The sequence below is a fragment of the Drosophila suzukii genome, chromosome 3 (assembly GCF_043229965.1).
Source record: "Drosophila suzukii chromosome 3, CBGP_Dsuzu_IsoJpt1.0, whole genome shotgun sequence".
NCBI lineage: Eukaryota > Metazoa > Arthropoda > Insecta > Diptera > Drosophilidae > Drosophila > Drosophila suzukii.
This window is the reverse complement of record NC_092082.1, coordinates 7359211-7372883: the sequence shown is the minus strand read 5'-3', so window position 1 is coordinate 7372883 and position 13673 is coordinate 7359211. Positions and strand designations below refer to the sequence as shown.

The window sequence follows — 13673 nt, the reverse complement described above, 5'->3', positions numbered from 1 at the left end:
GAGCAGGGTTGTCAGCTGCTCGCGATGATTGGCCGATAGTACCAGTCGCTTCATTTTGCATCTCTAGTAACTTCGAGAGGGAAACTGTGACTGTGAACAGTACTGATCAGATTTAAAAAGTGATCAGATCTAATAGTCAATAAATAATAAATAATAAAATAGGAATATAAATAAAATAACTTTTTTCTGGTCTACAAAATTAACCCATATAAAAACTAATTTTTTCGCTATAAAAGAGCATGAAACAAAAACCTACTATCCATACTCAAACAGTCGTTTGTTATAAAATTACATAATTCTGAAATTAAATATTAACTTCTTATAAAACACAAATTTGTATTTTGTTTGTATTTTTCGTGTTTGTATTCACCTTCTGTTGCTTCCCTTTCGCTTTCAGTCACTTCAGTGACTCATCGGATAAAAATACTCGTGACTCGTGACGAACTCGCGGATATCGCTCATCTCTATCTGCGTTGAGCAAAATTGGTATCTTGTATTAAACAAGCGAGCGAAGGCCTTTTTGTTGTCGTTCCTCGCAATGAATTAGGTCTTCAACCCAAGTGTTTTAAACTAAGCATAAAGATTCACTTATCCCATCGCTGGACATGGATATCCTGGACATCGATGAGGCACTAAAGGATGATTCATATATGTGAGTGATGCACTCCTGTTGTTTCTGTGTTGTTGTTGCTGCTGATGTTGCTGGCACAGCAGAGACAGCGATGCTATAAATACTCATATATGCCTGGTACTCCTTGGCAGATTTCTGGCGGATAAGACCCACGACGATGTCTCCAACATATTGCAGCAGTGGAAGACGAACAACCAGCCGCCGTTGCAATTGCACTTGCAGTACAACAACGAGGGTAAGCCTTTCCACACGCATACCGATGCACCCACACACTCGCTCTGGCACTCACAATCAAAGTCACACACATGTGCAGCACTTTTTATGCAGTTGCGCTTTCTAAAAAAAAAACAAATTTGGGTTAAACTCTGGCGGTCCGGCGGCTACGTTGACGAAGTTCGGGTCGCATGTGGGCGGTTTATTACTTGGCCAGCACTTACCGTTGTCTTCCAAGTGGCCGATTGCCATAATTGGCATCAGCGCCAATGTTATTGTTACGGTAATTAATCAAGCCTCAAAGGCACACACACATACACGCTCCCATTTCGAACAGCTGTGCGTGGTACGGCAAAAATAAGAAAAATAAAAAACTGGCTATGCTAATATGGTAAGAATCTCGCATAATATGCCAACATTATATAAATCCAATTTACTTCCTGCCCAGCCAGCGAAAGTCAATCGAGCGATACGCAAAACACTTTAAATAAAACAATTATCGAACTGGAGGAGAGGATCAAAAATCGATTGCGTGATTTAATGCGTGCGAATGCGGTCATGCCGAGCTTTATTTAATGATTTTTCGAACAGGAATGAGCGTCAGCACTATCAGTAATCAAATAAAATAATATCATATGCTCAAAGTTCAACGTTCAGTAGTAATACAGGGGTAATACATGTAGTATAATAATAGTTATAAACCCATGAAATTATTTTTGAACGATAAGATTTGAATAGGAAGGTCATATTCATTGACAATACGTCATATATTTTTATCTATGTGCTATCTGATAGTTGAAAACTTACTCAAGCTAGAAAATTAATACGTTTGTTTAGAAAACGAGCAAAGCTTTGAAAACCGAAACAAATATTTTTCCCATAATTGTTAGGTAATGATTTAAGTGATACTTCACTTTACAATCGATTATTGCCACTAAACTAAATTCTTATTGATAGTTTTTAAAGAAATTATCGGACTTTAAATTAGTACTCCGGTTATAACGGTAAAATTCACAATCCCAGATCTTATTTGGCGGCAGTGTTGCAAAACTCCACGTGCCAAAGCGTCCTTTCGTCCCTTGACAACACTGCTCAAACGGTAAACTTCTAGACAAAGTGCATGGAAATTGGCAACTGCGAAGTTTATTTCTGCGAAAGGCTTTTTGTGTTCTGATAATTACGAGAAACTGCCGCCATGCGAGTCCTGGGCACTTCCAAATCCTGCAATACGGTCAACCGACTGAGCGTGACCCTGAAGACGCAGGCGAATCCGCAGTCCCAGCTGAACGATCTGCGCAAGAATCTGAATGACAAAACCCGATTTCGCGAGTATGTACAAAAGATGCTCGGTGATGAGGAGCGCATGGGCTCCGTGCTGGACACGATCTCCTCCACCGAAGAGGAGCACCGCCTGGCCACCGTCACCGGCTGGTCCACGGTGAACATAGCCAACTGCGCCGGCGTCTCCAATTCGTCCATCTATCTGGCCCTCAAGTGGGTACTGATGCCCGTCAAGGTAGAGATATTCAACTTCAAGCGCAGCGGACCGGAGGACCAGATGGCACGTGGTCAGTTCCTGGTGGACAACCTGCTGAGCGCCAACCGTTTGAAGCGCCTGCAAGAGGAAGTGGCCGTTCTCTACACGCGCCAGAAGATCGATGTGCAGGTAACACCGGGTCTGCCCAAATCCGTGATTAACGCCCAGATAACTGAGGAATTCACCACTGCCATGGAGGCGGCTATAAAATCGCGCTATGAACCGGCCACACGTACCCTAGATCTCTCCCGATTCCACGCTAGCTCTGAGCTGCACCTTCATTTCTGTCCGCTTCATGTGGTCAAGTTGCTGGAGAGCGTGCTCGTCCTAGCAGGACACGTGTTTCCCCAACTGACCGGCATTGTACTGAGCAACAACTATTTGTGCACTCTGAAGGGCTTTGCAGGCATTGCCCATAACTTTGCAAGCCTGGAGCGCTTGGATATAAGCGCAAATAGGATCAAGGATTTGGGCGAGCTCAATTACCTGAAGAGACTGCATTTCAAAACCATGTACTTGTCAGGAAACGGTCTGGCTAAGCTAAAGACGGACGACATTCGACAGATGCTACCCCAATTGAAAAACGTTCATGGTTGCGTCCAGCCTGAGGAAAATGTAAATGTGGCTGAAACTCTACCCAAGTTTCAACAATTCCAGAGTGGTGGAAGTAATGGCTTGAAGTTCTGCAGTAACTTCATTAGTTTGTACTACAATATATTTGACGAACCAGCACATCGCTCACAGCTTAAGGAGTACTACCACGACGAAGCCATGTTCTCGCTAAGTGCTCCCGTACAGCTGGATCTTTTGTGCGCCTATCAAATGTACAACAGAAACCAGAAGCGCCACTGCTCAACCTTTGCCCGCAATGCCAGGCTACAAATGGGCAGCCCGGCTGTTCTTCTCGCATTAAGCCGCTTGCCTTCAATGATGACAAGCCGCGACAATGCCGGGCTGGACATCCAGGTGTTTACTCCGACTTTGCGCATCTTTACTGTGACAGGATACTTCAAGGAGATCACCTCCGATGGCTGGGAACCAAGGCCCTTCCAACGCACCTTTGTGCTACGCCTTCTCAATAGTCCTGGCTGGCTAATAACTAACGACATGCTGTGCATAATTTCGGCTAAGCCGGAGCAGAAAAAACCAGTCGAATTTCAACCGGAAGTAGCTAAGTTAAATAGCGTTCCATCGATTAAAAAAACAACCAACCCTGCAGTCGGATTTGTTAAAGGGTTAAGCATCAAGACAAAGGCTCAAAAGAATGCTTTTAGTCCCCCCTTGAATGCGGTGGATCCTTTAAACCAAGCGGTGGAGAATATGACACTGTCGAATTCCAAGATGGACTTAGTTTCCAGTAACTTTGATGATATGCCTCCACTGGTTGCCATCACTCCATTAAGGGCCGCGCCAGTCGATTCTTTGGAACAGGAAATCGAGAACACTTTGATTTCAGATGAGGATATCTTTGAACTCGTCATCGACGAGGATGTCCTAATAGGAGATGGTTTTTAACAACTACATGGGATAAAACACAAATAAATAGCAATAAGAAAGCTAAAAACGTTTGATTAGGTTAAGACATCATCATGTTCATTAGTATATAGTTCACCGAGTGCGAAACTCAAGAATCTAATTTATTTTAAACTCTTATTTTTTACGAAAGCCTTCAAACACAATTCGAAAACTTTCACCCGCCCAAAGCGTCGGAATCTGGATTTCGTAAGTAGAAATCGCAAATTTTAGATTACTTTTTATTATATTTAGAACCCTTAATTTTTCAGAGCCAAAATGGAGCAGGAAATGATAGCGGAGTTGGAACCGGAGCGGTCTCGGGTACCCCGGCCATGCTCCAGTTGGAAATTGGCGGTCTGGTCACGACGAATATGCACAAATCCTTTCTGCAAGACACCTCGCCCCCGTCTTCCATATGCTCCTCCATGAACACGGAGCGAATGAACAACTCGCTTATCACATCGGCAGACTTCACAAACCTAAACTTCCTCCAATCCACAATCGGCCTGGAGCAAGAGCCTAGCCTAACCACCACACTTACCAACCAGACGACAGATAACATGGGAATGGGCGGTGGCTTGGGCGGATATACGCTAAGTGACATGATCCGGGATCGCAAGGCGCTGGAGTCGTTGACCATGTGCGAGGAAGATGGCACCCTTATCAAGGACTCGCACATCGGCCAGATCGACGAAATATCTTTGACACTGAGCAAAACCGCCTCCGGCTGCAGCACCATGGACAACAGCACAGACAGCATGTCCATCCCCTTGGCAGCGGATCGAACGATGCCCGCAGTGTTGCCAGTTGTTTGTCCTGCCCTTCAGCGTACAATGATTCTGGGCGAGGAAATGATTGGCGACACCACTTTTAACCTGGTGGATAGCCTCACAACCTCCGCCCTGCAGTCAGAATCTGAGTCCCTGCCAGTGGATGGAAATGCGACCTTCAAGAAGCCCAATGCGGGTTCTGCTCAGGCTGACGAAACTCAGGTGTTGACAGGACGGCAGATGAACACTACCTTTACAGAAGGTTGCAACACTCCAGAGGGCCGCTGCGAAACGCCCGAGAATATTGACCGAAAGCTGGCCTTGCTCACCATGGAATCTTCCACCCCACTGACCACTAACATGCGCTCCCACTGCTACCACAACAACAACAACAATAATAATAACAAGACGGGATATACCCCCACTCTGAAGTTACGTGGTGACATGAACCTGTCCCCGATTGTTAACGCTACTCCGCAAAAACAAGTCAGTGCAGCACCAGGGCGACATAACAACACTTTTGAGCCTGCGGCCAAGACAGCTCCCTTCAATGGCGAGAAGTTCGTGCTGGACACAATGGAGCTGCTAGAGCAGATCGAACAGCCGCTGGATGGCACCTACAGCCTGCAAATGTCCGAACAGCACAAGCAGATGCAGTGCGTAATGGACTTGGCCGAGGCGGAGGTGGAGATGTTAGCACAGCAGGGCGACGAGGAGCAATTCGAGCACATGCTTTCCGAGTTGGGAAAGGTCAACACGCTAAACAAGGAGCAGCTAAAGATGCAGAAGTCGTTGGAAACCATCAAGCGTCGCTTCCACAGGGATGAGCCGGAGTCAGAGGAACGGGAAGAGGAGCAGCCACAGGCGACAGCTCAAAAGGTTGAAACTCCAGTTCTCAACCAGAGCCACTCCAGCAGCAACAGCAGCGGTGGAGGTGGCGAACGGCTGCTCAGTCGTCGAAGTCGCCTCTACGACGATGTCAACCTGAGTGCTATGCACGGCAGCAATGCCAGCTCGGCCAGCGGCAGCTCTGCCTCATTCATCGTCCAACGGAGAGATATGCCACACACGGAGCAGTCAGCACCCGAACCCGATCCCGAGCCAGCGGAGGAGCCTCCAAAGTCCCAGGTGACTGCAGAGACTGATCCGTCCAGCTATAAGCTGCCGGAGCGAAGGGAACGGGATCGGGATCGCTTCAAGACCATTAAGATTTCAAAAGAGATGCGACTCCAGCAAGAGATTGTTGTGCCTTGTATAGACGATGAACCACAACACCTAGAGGGACAGCAAGAGCAGTTGGTGGAAGATGTTCAGCACGAGGAGGAGGAGCGGCAGGGCTCTCCACCTGGTCGTCTTTCTCGTCGAGATCAGAACAGCGTATTAAACAACAAGGCAGAGAGTAATGCAAGTAACTATCTGACCTACAAGAAGCCCAAGGAAAAAAGCCTGCTTCAACGACGCCCTCTGCAGCAGGAAGCACCTCCACCAGCGGAACCAGCGCCTGCGTCGACTCTTCCCCAGCCGCGCTCTCTTTCCCGGCCTCGCTACATCAGTGGTCTGCAAAAGTTTACCACGGTGAGCAAAGCCACATCCGCCGGAGCCGGACTGAACGCCACTCCCGCGGCTACCATGCCAGCCACTGTCACAGTGCCGGCCACCGGTAGCGGAGAGCTGAAAAGTCCCATGGGCATTAAGTCCAAATCGTTCCACAATTTGTCCTCCACGATGAGCGGCATTGGTGCTGGAGCCCTGCCAAGACCAAGTTTGGGTGGTGGATTACGTCGACCGGGTGCGCAGCCTAGCAAGCTGATGAGCGGATTGCGCGGAGCAACACCGACCCAGGAGGTGAGTTTGCAATAGTTTCATTACGACCCTTTTTAATTCTTACCTTTTTACTTTTCCAGGATGACTCCGGTGTATTTAAAGTACCCAAGTTGGTAAGCGGACTGCGTGCTCCTGGTCTTGCTGGTGCGAAACGAGCAGGGGCAAATGGACTGGCACGTCCATCGTCGGGATATTACAGTCTGAGTGTTAAAACGGCTCCAGAGGCGGAAACTCCTGAGGTTGGTCAACATAAGAAAAACAATTTTGATCGGTTAAAATCAAGATCAAGGTTGAAGATTTCGTTTTCTGTAAATTTATTTAATCCTTGTAATAATATGATAAAAGTTTTTATTAGTTGTTAAGTTATTGATGTCAACATTCTGGTAATTTCGATGATACCCATTCCAGAGCCTCTCGTCAGCCTCCTCGCGTGGCAGTCTCTATGGAAACAAGGACTCCGGCCGACCGGTAAACGGCGGAAATGTTCCTCAGCAGAATCCCCAGCACACTTTTGACATGCAGGCGCTCTCCTCGAAGCTTACCCAGGTGACCACGGGAGCCACTGGCATACCGAAGCCCTCGGGTTTGCGGCCACCCTCGCAAATGAAGCGCAGCGGTCTGCCAAGACCTTCCAGCATTGTTAGGCGCTGAGAACAGCAGATCACTTTCTCCGCCGCCGATTGTACGCCCATGTCACATCCCCCGCCTGAACCGAATTTCCATGTTATCCCTAAAATAGTCTATCATTTTTGTACTTTGTGTTTAGCTCTCTATATGTGTTTATCATCCCCGCATACAAGCTCCACTTGCCTAGTGATTTCGAGGCACTAGCAATTATTTTTATGAATTAATATTACGACAAATTATGCATTTAGTTGAACGATACAGAAACAGAGAACTTGGCGACTTGTAAAACAATTAGGCACCCCATACATTTATATATAGAACAAATACATAAACACGAACTTTGCCTTACGAATCATAATAATACAAACGATTGAGGGGAAAAGTAGGAGGAGATATAAGCGAGAAATGATAATAACTGTATATTTTTGTAAAAGCGATGCAAAAATTCTACGAACGTTATACTTAGTGGACGCACCAAGTGATGCGGCAATCAAGAAAGCAAATCGAATACATAATACTAATTAAAAATTATACAATAAGATCTGCTCAGTGGCCACGAAACCACAAAAAAAGAACGAAAGAAACCAAACTAAAATTGATAGTAACTGATAAGAGTATTGAGAAACGTGTTAAAAATCGAACTTACAATATTATCTAATATTATCGCATATATATACAAAAACAAAAAAAATAAACGATAGCAATATACATTGTCTCATCAGATACTTAGACCAAAAGGTTTATGACATGTTTATATTTTGCTATATACTCGTAATTTCTTGAGGTGCAGAGTATATTACTATTTCCATTGTATCCTAAACGAAAATAAATACTTCGGCTCTACTTATGTGCTATAAATGTACATAATATATACATTTTTGTAAAACATCTGAAAACATTCACTTTTAGTTATTTTTATGTTGCCAAATTAAAAAGTGAAACTAATGTTTTGTTAGTTACCCGCAAAATTTCTTAATAAAACTATGCCGCATTGTGCGAGAATTATTATCCTAAAAATCTTCAATCTACCGAAGCTTTTGTCCATCACATATGCATATCCTAAGTTAAGTTTAGTCCGCATCGTTTAACCCTAGTGTATAATTAGTTTAATCTGTAAAGGTCCTCTGAAGGGTCAAGTATTGTTTCACCCTCATCAACTGACTAATATTCACACAAGTAACCCAAATCACGCCTCTACTTTATCTCCTAGCGCTAACCCACTAAGCTTTAACCCTATTAGGCGATGATTTGCATGAATCGAATTTAGTTAGCCACTAAGACTAGTATGGATTATTATTTTTGCTAACGCTTTCATATATGAGCCTTATAACGCAGCGGGTCAGATCCGTGTGGTTTTCCCAGTATCAAGTTAAGAATGAAACCGTTCCAGCAAGTCTCTTTTTTGACCAAGCCAGACTTTCAAATAAAACCCAAGAAAATTTGTGCTAAAACATGGCAAACGTATTTTATTGACTATTGATTTAACCGAAGAGATTGCAAATGCCCCATTTGCAAACACTCGCGGTGTTCGAGGTCGGACGGCACCAGTTGTTCTTCCAGGAGCAGTAGACTATGCTCTGAGTCACGACGGTTGTGGTGGTGTTCGTTGTGGATGTAGAGTTCGATGAGGATGTGGAGTTCGTTGATGTTGATGGCGTAGTTGTGGTGGTGGTCGTGTTAGTGGTGGTTACCGGCACCACATAGACTATTCGCTTGAAACCCGATGCTGCCTGAAGAAGGACGAAAGCAGCAAGAGCACAGATCACAAAGTATTTCATTGCAGGTGTTGTCTGTAGACCGACTTAAAAACAATTAATGATTCTAAGCCACTCAATTCGGGTACTTATATCTTATTTATTCTTTATTTGTCACTACAATAGACGTACAATAACATCTGCTCGCAAGGCCAAGACTCTGCAGGTTTGTGGTAAGATATGAGATGTTCCGAGCAGTTTATATCTCGATGCATAACCTTGACTTTGACTACCGTATTAGCTTTGTACTTTTATATATTAACACAGATGTCTTAAGATAGTTAAAGTAAATTTAAACATGTATGCAGTTTTGCTTGGATCAAAATACCGGAAACCGAAAAAAAGTATTATCAAATCTTCAGTAATACCTCAATGTATTAACTATTTTGATTTAAAAAATTTTAAATACATTTTTTGTAAGCATTTAAAAATATATCCAACATTAATTTTCTAATTATAAAAAAATATTTTAGGGGAGTAAAAGTATTTCCATGTAAATACATACATATATTAAAGGGTATTCAAAGACCAATACTAATTTAAGAAAAACTAAACAGCAAGAAGAAAATGAATTTTCTGTTTTTATTTTGTATATCTTTTGTTTTCTCTGTTTAAGTATTTTCTTTGGTCTGTGGGTACCAGGCTTAGGAGATTAATTTTTATAATAAATCATTTTATATTTATTTTTAAGGTGACGTAGGTCTTCGGGGCTCAGTGCCAAATCTCCTCAGCATAGATCAGATTCGGTTATTATTACTAGATGTAGGACAACATACTGCCAGGTGAGACACCTTAATCAATCCCAGAACCGAATAATACCGATGTTATGTTGCAGAGCATGAGCATTGTCGATGATCGAACGATTTTGGCAAGGGATCGGTTGTCGCAACACTCGGCCCGCCAGTTGTCTGGTGGCATTCGTGGCGCGTGCATCTTGCAATTTCTCCGAGGTCGATATACTTTGAGATATACCAAGAAAACCCCCTTGAAGACGAGGTCGGGAGTAAGGATCAAATTGGATTTCATTGTGGCAACGTGAGGATAAACGGAAGACGCTGTGGAGCTGCAAAGAGAGAAGGCGCTCGAATTCTTCCGAGTCTTGACCTTCGTGCTGCTGTTCCTGATCATCTCCCTGTATCTATATCGTTTCGCCTTCTAAAGGATAAGCGCTGACTGCCCGGGGAACTTGGGTGAGGATCAACACTCCGTTGTGTAATCAGAACAAAAAAAAAAAAGGGGGAGACTGTGATTTTAATTTCATTTTCGATTCCGAATCCGATTCGTTTCGCCTCGTTCTCGATCTCTCTCTCTGCGGGACCTTGACGTGGTGGTGGGGTCTAATTAAAGCCACAGCCGAGATGCCCAAATTACCAGCGGTTGGCATTGATCTTGGTACCACGTACTCGTGTGTCGGCGTCTTTCAGCATGGCAAGGTGGAGATCATCGCCAACGACCAGGGCAATCGCACCACGCCCAGCTATGTGGCGTTCACGGAGTCGGAGCGTCTGATCGGCGATGCGGCCAAGAACCAGGTGGCCATGAATCCCAACAACACGATCTTCGGTGAGTCTCATCTGCCATGTCCTTGCCACAGATCTTGCAATCTTTGCCTGGGATTCGCGAAGATCTCGTCTAATTACTGGCCAAATTTTCATGAATGAACTGTGCGCACATTTTGTTTATTATCTCGCTTTTGGGTTTATTTTAAGAAAATTCTCACTCGCTGGCGCCAAAATGCAGTCCCATTTGCGGTCGAGCAATTTTCCTCCCATTGCGAGAGAATCTTCCCTCCCACTTGAGTCGACATCCACCTCCTCAGGCTTTCCCCCCATTCTCCCAATTTGGTCTAATGACACCTCCACTTGTTGTGTCAGTTCTTTCGGCCTCTTTTTCCCGCCTCCCGGGGCGCGGTCTTTGATGCGGCTCCCCATCCTCCCAATGGCATCCAAGTTTGTTTGCTTCGTGCCAACAAAAATTGTTGCCATGCTTATTGGCATCATTTGTGTCGGCAGAAATAATGAAAATAAGTCTCAGTGCAAGTTGTTATGGATTGTCAGAAGCGTTTGCTTTCGCATAAATAGTTTTCATGCTGGCTGCGGAATGTCGCAGATTTTTCTATGTTATGACTTCTGAAAATCTATTGAAAGCTAAGAAAAATAAAAAAATATATCATAAAAGAGGAATACCGGGACTTAGATATTTGCAATCTAAAATATGATAGCTTTAATTCTGAATATTCTATCGAAAATATCATGATCTTTTAGTTTTAAAAAGTTATAGAATAACTTATAACACAGTCCTTTAAGCTTCGTTCTTCTCTTATTCCGAATCGATTTTAAATCATGGTATTTCAGAAATTGTAATATTTTTCCTAGATATGACACCAAACAGCTAATACTTCAAATACTGTAAAATCTTCATTCAATTTTTAAGTCTACCGAGAAACTTTGAGGGTATAGCTAGCCGAAACTAATCCGTATAACATATTTAATCTTCAAAACTCCTTCTTAATAAAAAGTGATGCCAACATCTGTAAATAGTTATTCCGCATCCGTTTTCAGTCCTTTCTGCACATATTTCCATGTTCCCATCCCAGAGATTTGCTGAGCAGATCTAATGCAAATCTTCTTTCTTCTCTTTTTTCAGTCTCAGGGTCCGCATAGAAATCCGCCTAGAAAGCCTAGAACTGCCCAGACACACAATACAAATCCAATTACCAGACTCAACACCACATACCCTTTACCCTACCACCCCCTTAAATGTTAGCTAATAAAGCGAATCTGTTGTCCAAGTGCGCTGATGTTGTTTTATTGGATTCTGACTGAGTGATTCTGACTTACAGATGCCAAGCGGCTGATTGGTCGACGGTTCGATGATGCCACCGTCCAGTCGGACATGAAGCACTGGCCCTTCGAGGTGGTCGCCGAGAACGGAAAGCCCCGGATCCGGGTGGAGTACAAGGGCGAGCGGAAGAGCTTCTATCCGGAGGAGGTGTCCTCGATGGTCTTGACCAAGATGCGTGAGACGGCCGAGGCCTACTTGGGTGGCTCTGTCACAGATGCAGTGGTCACTGTTCCGGCCTACTTCAATGACTCCCAGCGTCAGGCCACCAAGGATGCTGGAGCCATTGCAGGATTGAATGTCCTCCGCATCATCAACGAGCCCACGGCGGCTGCCATTGCCTATGGATTGGATAAGCAGGGCACCAGTGAGCGGAATGTCCTGATCTTTGACCTTGGCGGCGGTACCTTCGATGTATCCGTGCTGACTATTGAGGATGGCATCTTCGAGGTGAAGGCCACCGCCGGGGACACTCATTTGGGCGGTGAGGATTTCGACAACCGGCTGGTGAACCACTTCGTCCAAGAGTTCCAGCGCAAGCACAAACGGGATCTGGGCCAGAACAAGCGGGCATTGAGGCGCCTTCGCACCGCATGCGAAAGGGCCAAGAGAACTCTGTCCTCCTCCACTCAGGCCAGCATCGAGATCGATTCCCTGTTCGAGGGCGTGGACTTCTATACCTCGGTAACACGGGCCCGCTTTGAGGAGCTGAACGGAGATCTCTTCCGAGGTACCATGGAGCCTGTGGCCAAGGCGCTGCGCGATGCCAAGATGGACAAGGGGCAGATCCACGACATCGTGTTGGTAGGTGGCTCCACCAGGATTCCCAAGGTGCAGTGCCTACTGCAGGACTTTTTCAACGGCAAGGAGCTGAACAAGTCAATCAATCCCGATGAGGCGGTGGCCTATGGAGCAGCCGTGCAGGCAGCTATCCTCCATGGCGACAAGTCGGAGGCTGTGCAGGATCTGCTCCTGCTGGATGTCACACCTCTGTCCCTGGGCATTGAGACCGCTGGCGGAGTGATGACCACGTTGATCAAAAGGAACACCACCATACCCACCAAGCAGACGCAGATCTTCACCACTTATGCGGATAACCAGCCGGGTGTGCTCATCCAGGTGTTCGAAGGTGAGCGGGCCATGACGCGGGATAACAATAGCCTGGGTAAATTCGAACTATCGGCGATTCCGCCCGCACCACGTGGTGTGCCCCAGGTGGAGGTGACCTTTGACATTGACGCAAATGGCATACTCAATGTGACTGCGCTGGAGAAGTCAACAGGCAAGGAGAACCGCATCACCATCACCAACGACAAGGGTCGTCTCTCCAAGGAGGACATCGAGCGGATGGTCAACGATGCGGAGGCTTATCGCCAGGCGGATGAGCAGCAGAGGGACCGGATCAATGCCAAGAACCAACTGGAGTCCTACTGTTTCCAACTGCGCTCCACCCTGGATGATGAGCAGCTGAGCAGCCGGTTCACTCCTGCGGATCGGGAGACCATTCAGCAGCGCTCCAGCGAGACAATCGCCTGGTTGGATGCCAATCAACTGGCCGAACGGCAGGAGTTCGAGCACAAGCAGCAGGAGCTGGAGAGGATTTGCAGCCCGATCATCACGAGACTGTATCAGGGCTCTGGAATGGCTCCACCTCCGCCTCCCACCGGAGGCTCCAGTTCGGGGGCAACTGGCGGCTCTGGTCCCACTATCGAGGAGGTGGATTAAAGGATTCTTGTTCGTTGATTTCAAAATTGTTTGTTATCTTTAGATGCTGAACAACCTTGTCCAAATTAGGCCATTTACAATCCTTCTTAGCTCAAATAAATTTATCGTATACAGTTCTGAATCTTCCAATTTCTTCCAAGAATTTGACTACATCCACAAACGTATGGAAGTTCTACGTTCTAAGTTCTTGGAGTTTTAAGACAATGGTGGTAAAGAATGTTAGTACATGGTTAATA

General features: G+C 45.5%; 4 protein-coding genes and 1 long non-coding RNA gene across 6 annotated transcripts; 4 read left to right on the top strand and 1 right to left on the bottom strand.

Annotated features, from left to right (window-relative positions):
- Positions 1–468: 468 nt before the first annotated feature.
- Positions 469–7812, top strand: ssp2 (short spindle 2). Its single transcript, XM_017078444.4, has 6 exons — positions 469–652; positions 763–866; positions 4048–4103; positions 4166–6511; positions 6571–6729; positions 6899–7812. The coding sequence occupies exons 1-6, from the start codon at positions 606–608 to the stop codon at positions 7139–7141; spliced, it is 2955 nt and encodes a 984-aa protein (XP_016933933.3). The 5' UTR covers positions 469–605; the 3' UTR covers positions 7142–7812.
- On the top strand, positions 1095–1488 carry LOC139353303 (uncharacterized). Its single transcript, XR_011604507.1, has 2 exons — positions 1095–1235; positions 1293–1488. It is a non-coding gene; the product is annotated as an uncharacterized lncRNA (long non-coding RNA).
- Positions 1942–4053, top strand: Nxf3 (Nuclear export factor 3). The gene has a single exon (XM_017078447.4). The coding sequence runs from the start codon at positions 2040–2042 to the stop codon at positions 3894–3896; it is 1857 nt and encodes a 618-aa protein (XP_016933936.3). The 5' UTR covers positions 1942–2039; the 3' UTR covers positions 3897–4053.
- A 750-nt stretch (positions 7813–8562) lies between the features above and the next one.
- LOC108012272 (uncharacterized) lies at positions 8563–9175 on the bottom strand. Its single transcript, XM_017077573.4, has one exon. The coding sequence runs from the start codon at positions 8893–8895 to the stop codon at positions 8599–8601; it is 297 nt and encodes a 98-aa protein (XP_016933062.3). The 5' UTR covers positions 8896–9175; the 3' UTR covers positions 8563–8598.
- A 579-nt stretch (positions 9176–9754) lies between these two features.
- Positions 9755–13486, top strand: Hsc70-1 (Heat shock protein 70 cognate 1). 2 transcript variants are annotated; one of them, XM_017078446.4, is made up of 3 exons: positions 9755–10061; positions 10219–10434; positions 11714–13486. In XM_017078446.4, exons 2-3 carry the CDS (start codon positions 10230–10232, stop codon positions 13435–13437), a joined length of 1929 nt encoding a protein of 642 aa, XP_016933935.3. In that variant the 5' UTR covers positions 9755–10061; positions 10219–10229; the 3' UTR covers positions 13438–13486. The 2 variants fall into 2 exon arrangements, with proteins under 2 accessions (XP_016933935.3, XP_016933934.3); XM_017078445.4 differs by having other exon boundaries at positions 9756–10061; positions 10225–10434.
- Positions 13487–13673: the final 187 nt, after the last annotated feature.

Excerpts from the sequence above, each read along its gene's own strand:
- ssp2 (XM_017078444.4), top strand. The coding sequence starts at position 606 with ATGGATATCCTGGACATCGATGAGGCACTAAAGGATGATTCATATAT. Across the intron at positions 653-762 it reads CTAAAGGATGATTCATATAT|ATTTCTGGCGGATAAGACCC; the intron begins GTGAGTGATGCA and ends ACTCCTTGGCAG. Across the intron at positions 867-4,047 it reads CTTGCAGTACAACAACGAGG|CCTTCAAACACAATTCGAAA; the intron begins GTAAGCCTTTCC and ends TTTTTACGAAAG.
- Nxf3 (XM_017078447.4), top strand. The coding sequence starts at position 2,040 with ATGCGAGTCCTGGGCACTTCCAAATCCTGCAATACGGTCAACCGACTG.
- LOC108012272 (XM_017077573.4), bottom strand. The coding sequence starts at position 8,895 with ATGAAATACTTTGTGATCTGTGCTCTTGCTGCTTTCGTCCTTCTTCAG.
- Hsc70-1 (XM_017078446.4), top strand. The coding sequence starts at position 10,230 with ATGCCCAAATTACCAGCGGTTGGCATTGATCTTGGTACCACGTACTCG. Across the intron at positions 10,435-11,713 it reads TCCCAACAACACGATCTTCG|ATGCCAAGCGGCTGATTGGT; the intron begins GTGAGTCTCATC and ends TCTGACTTACAG.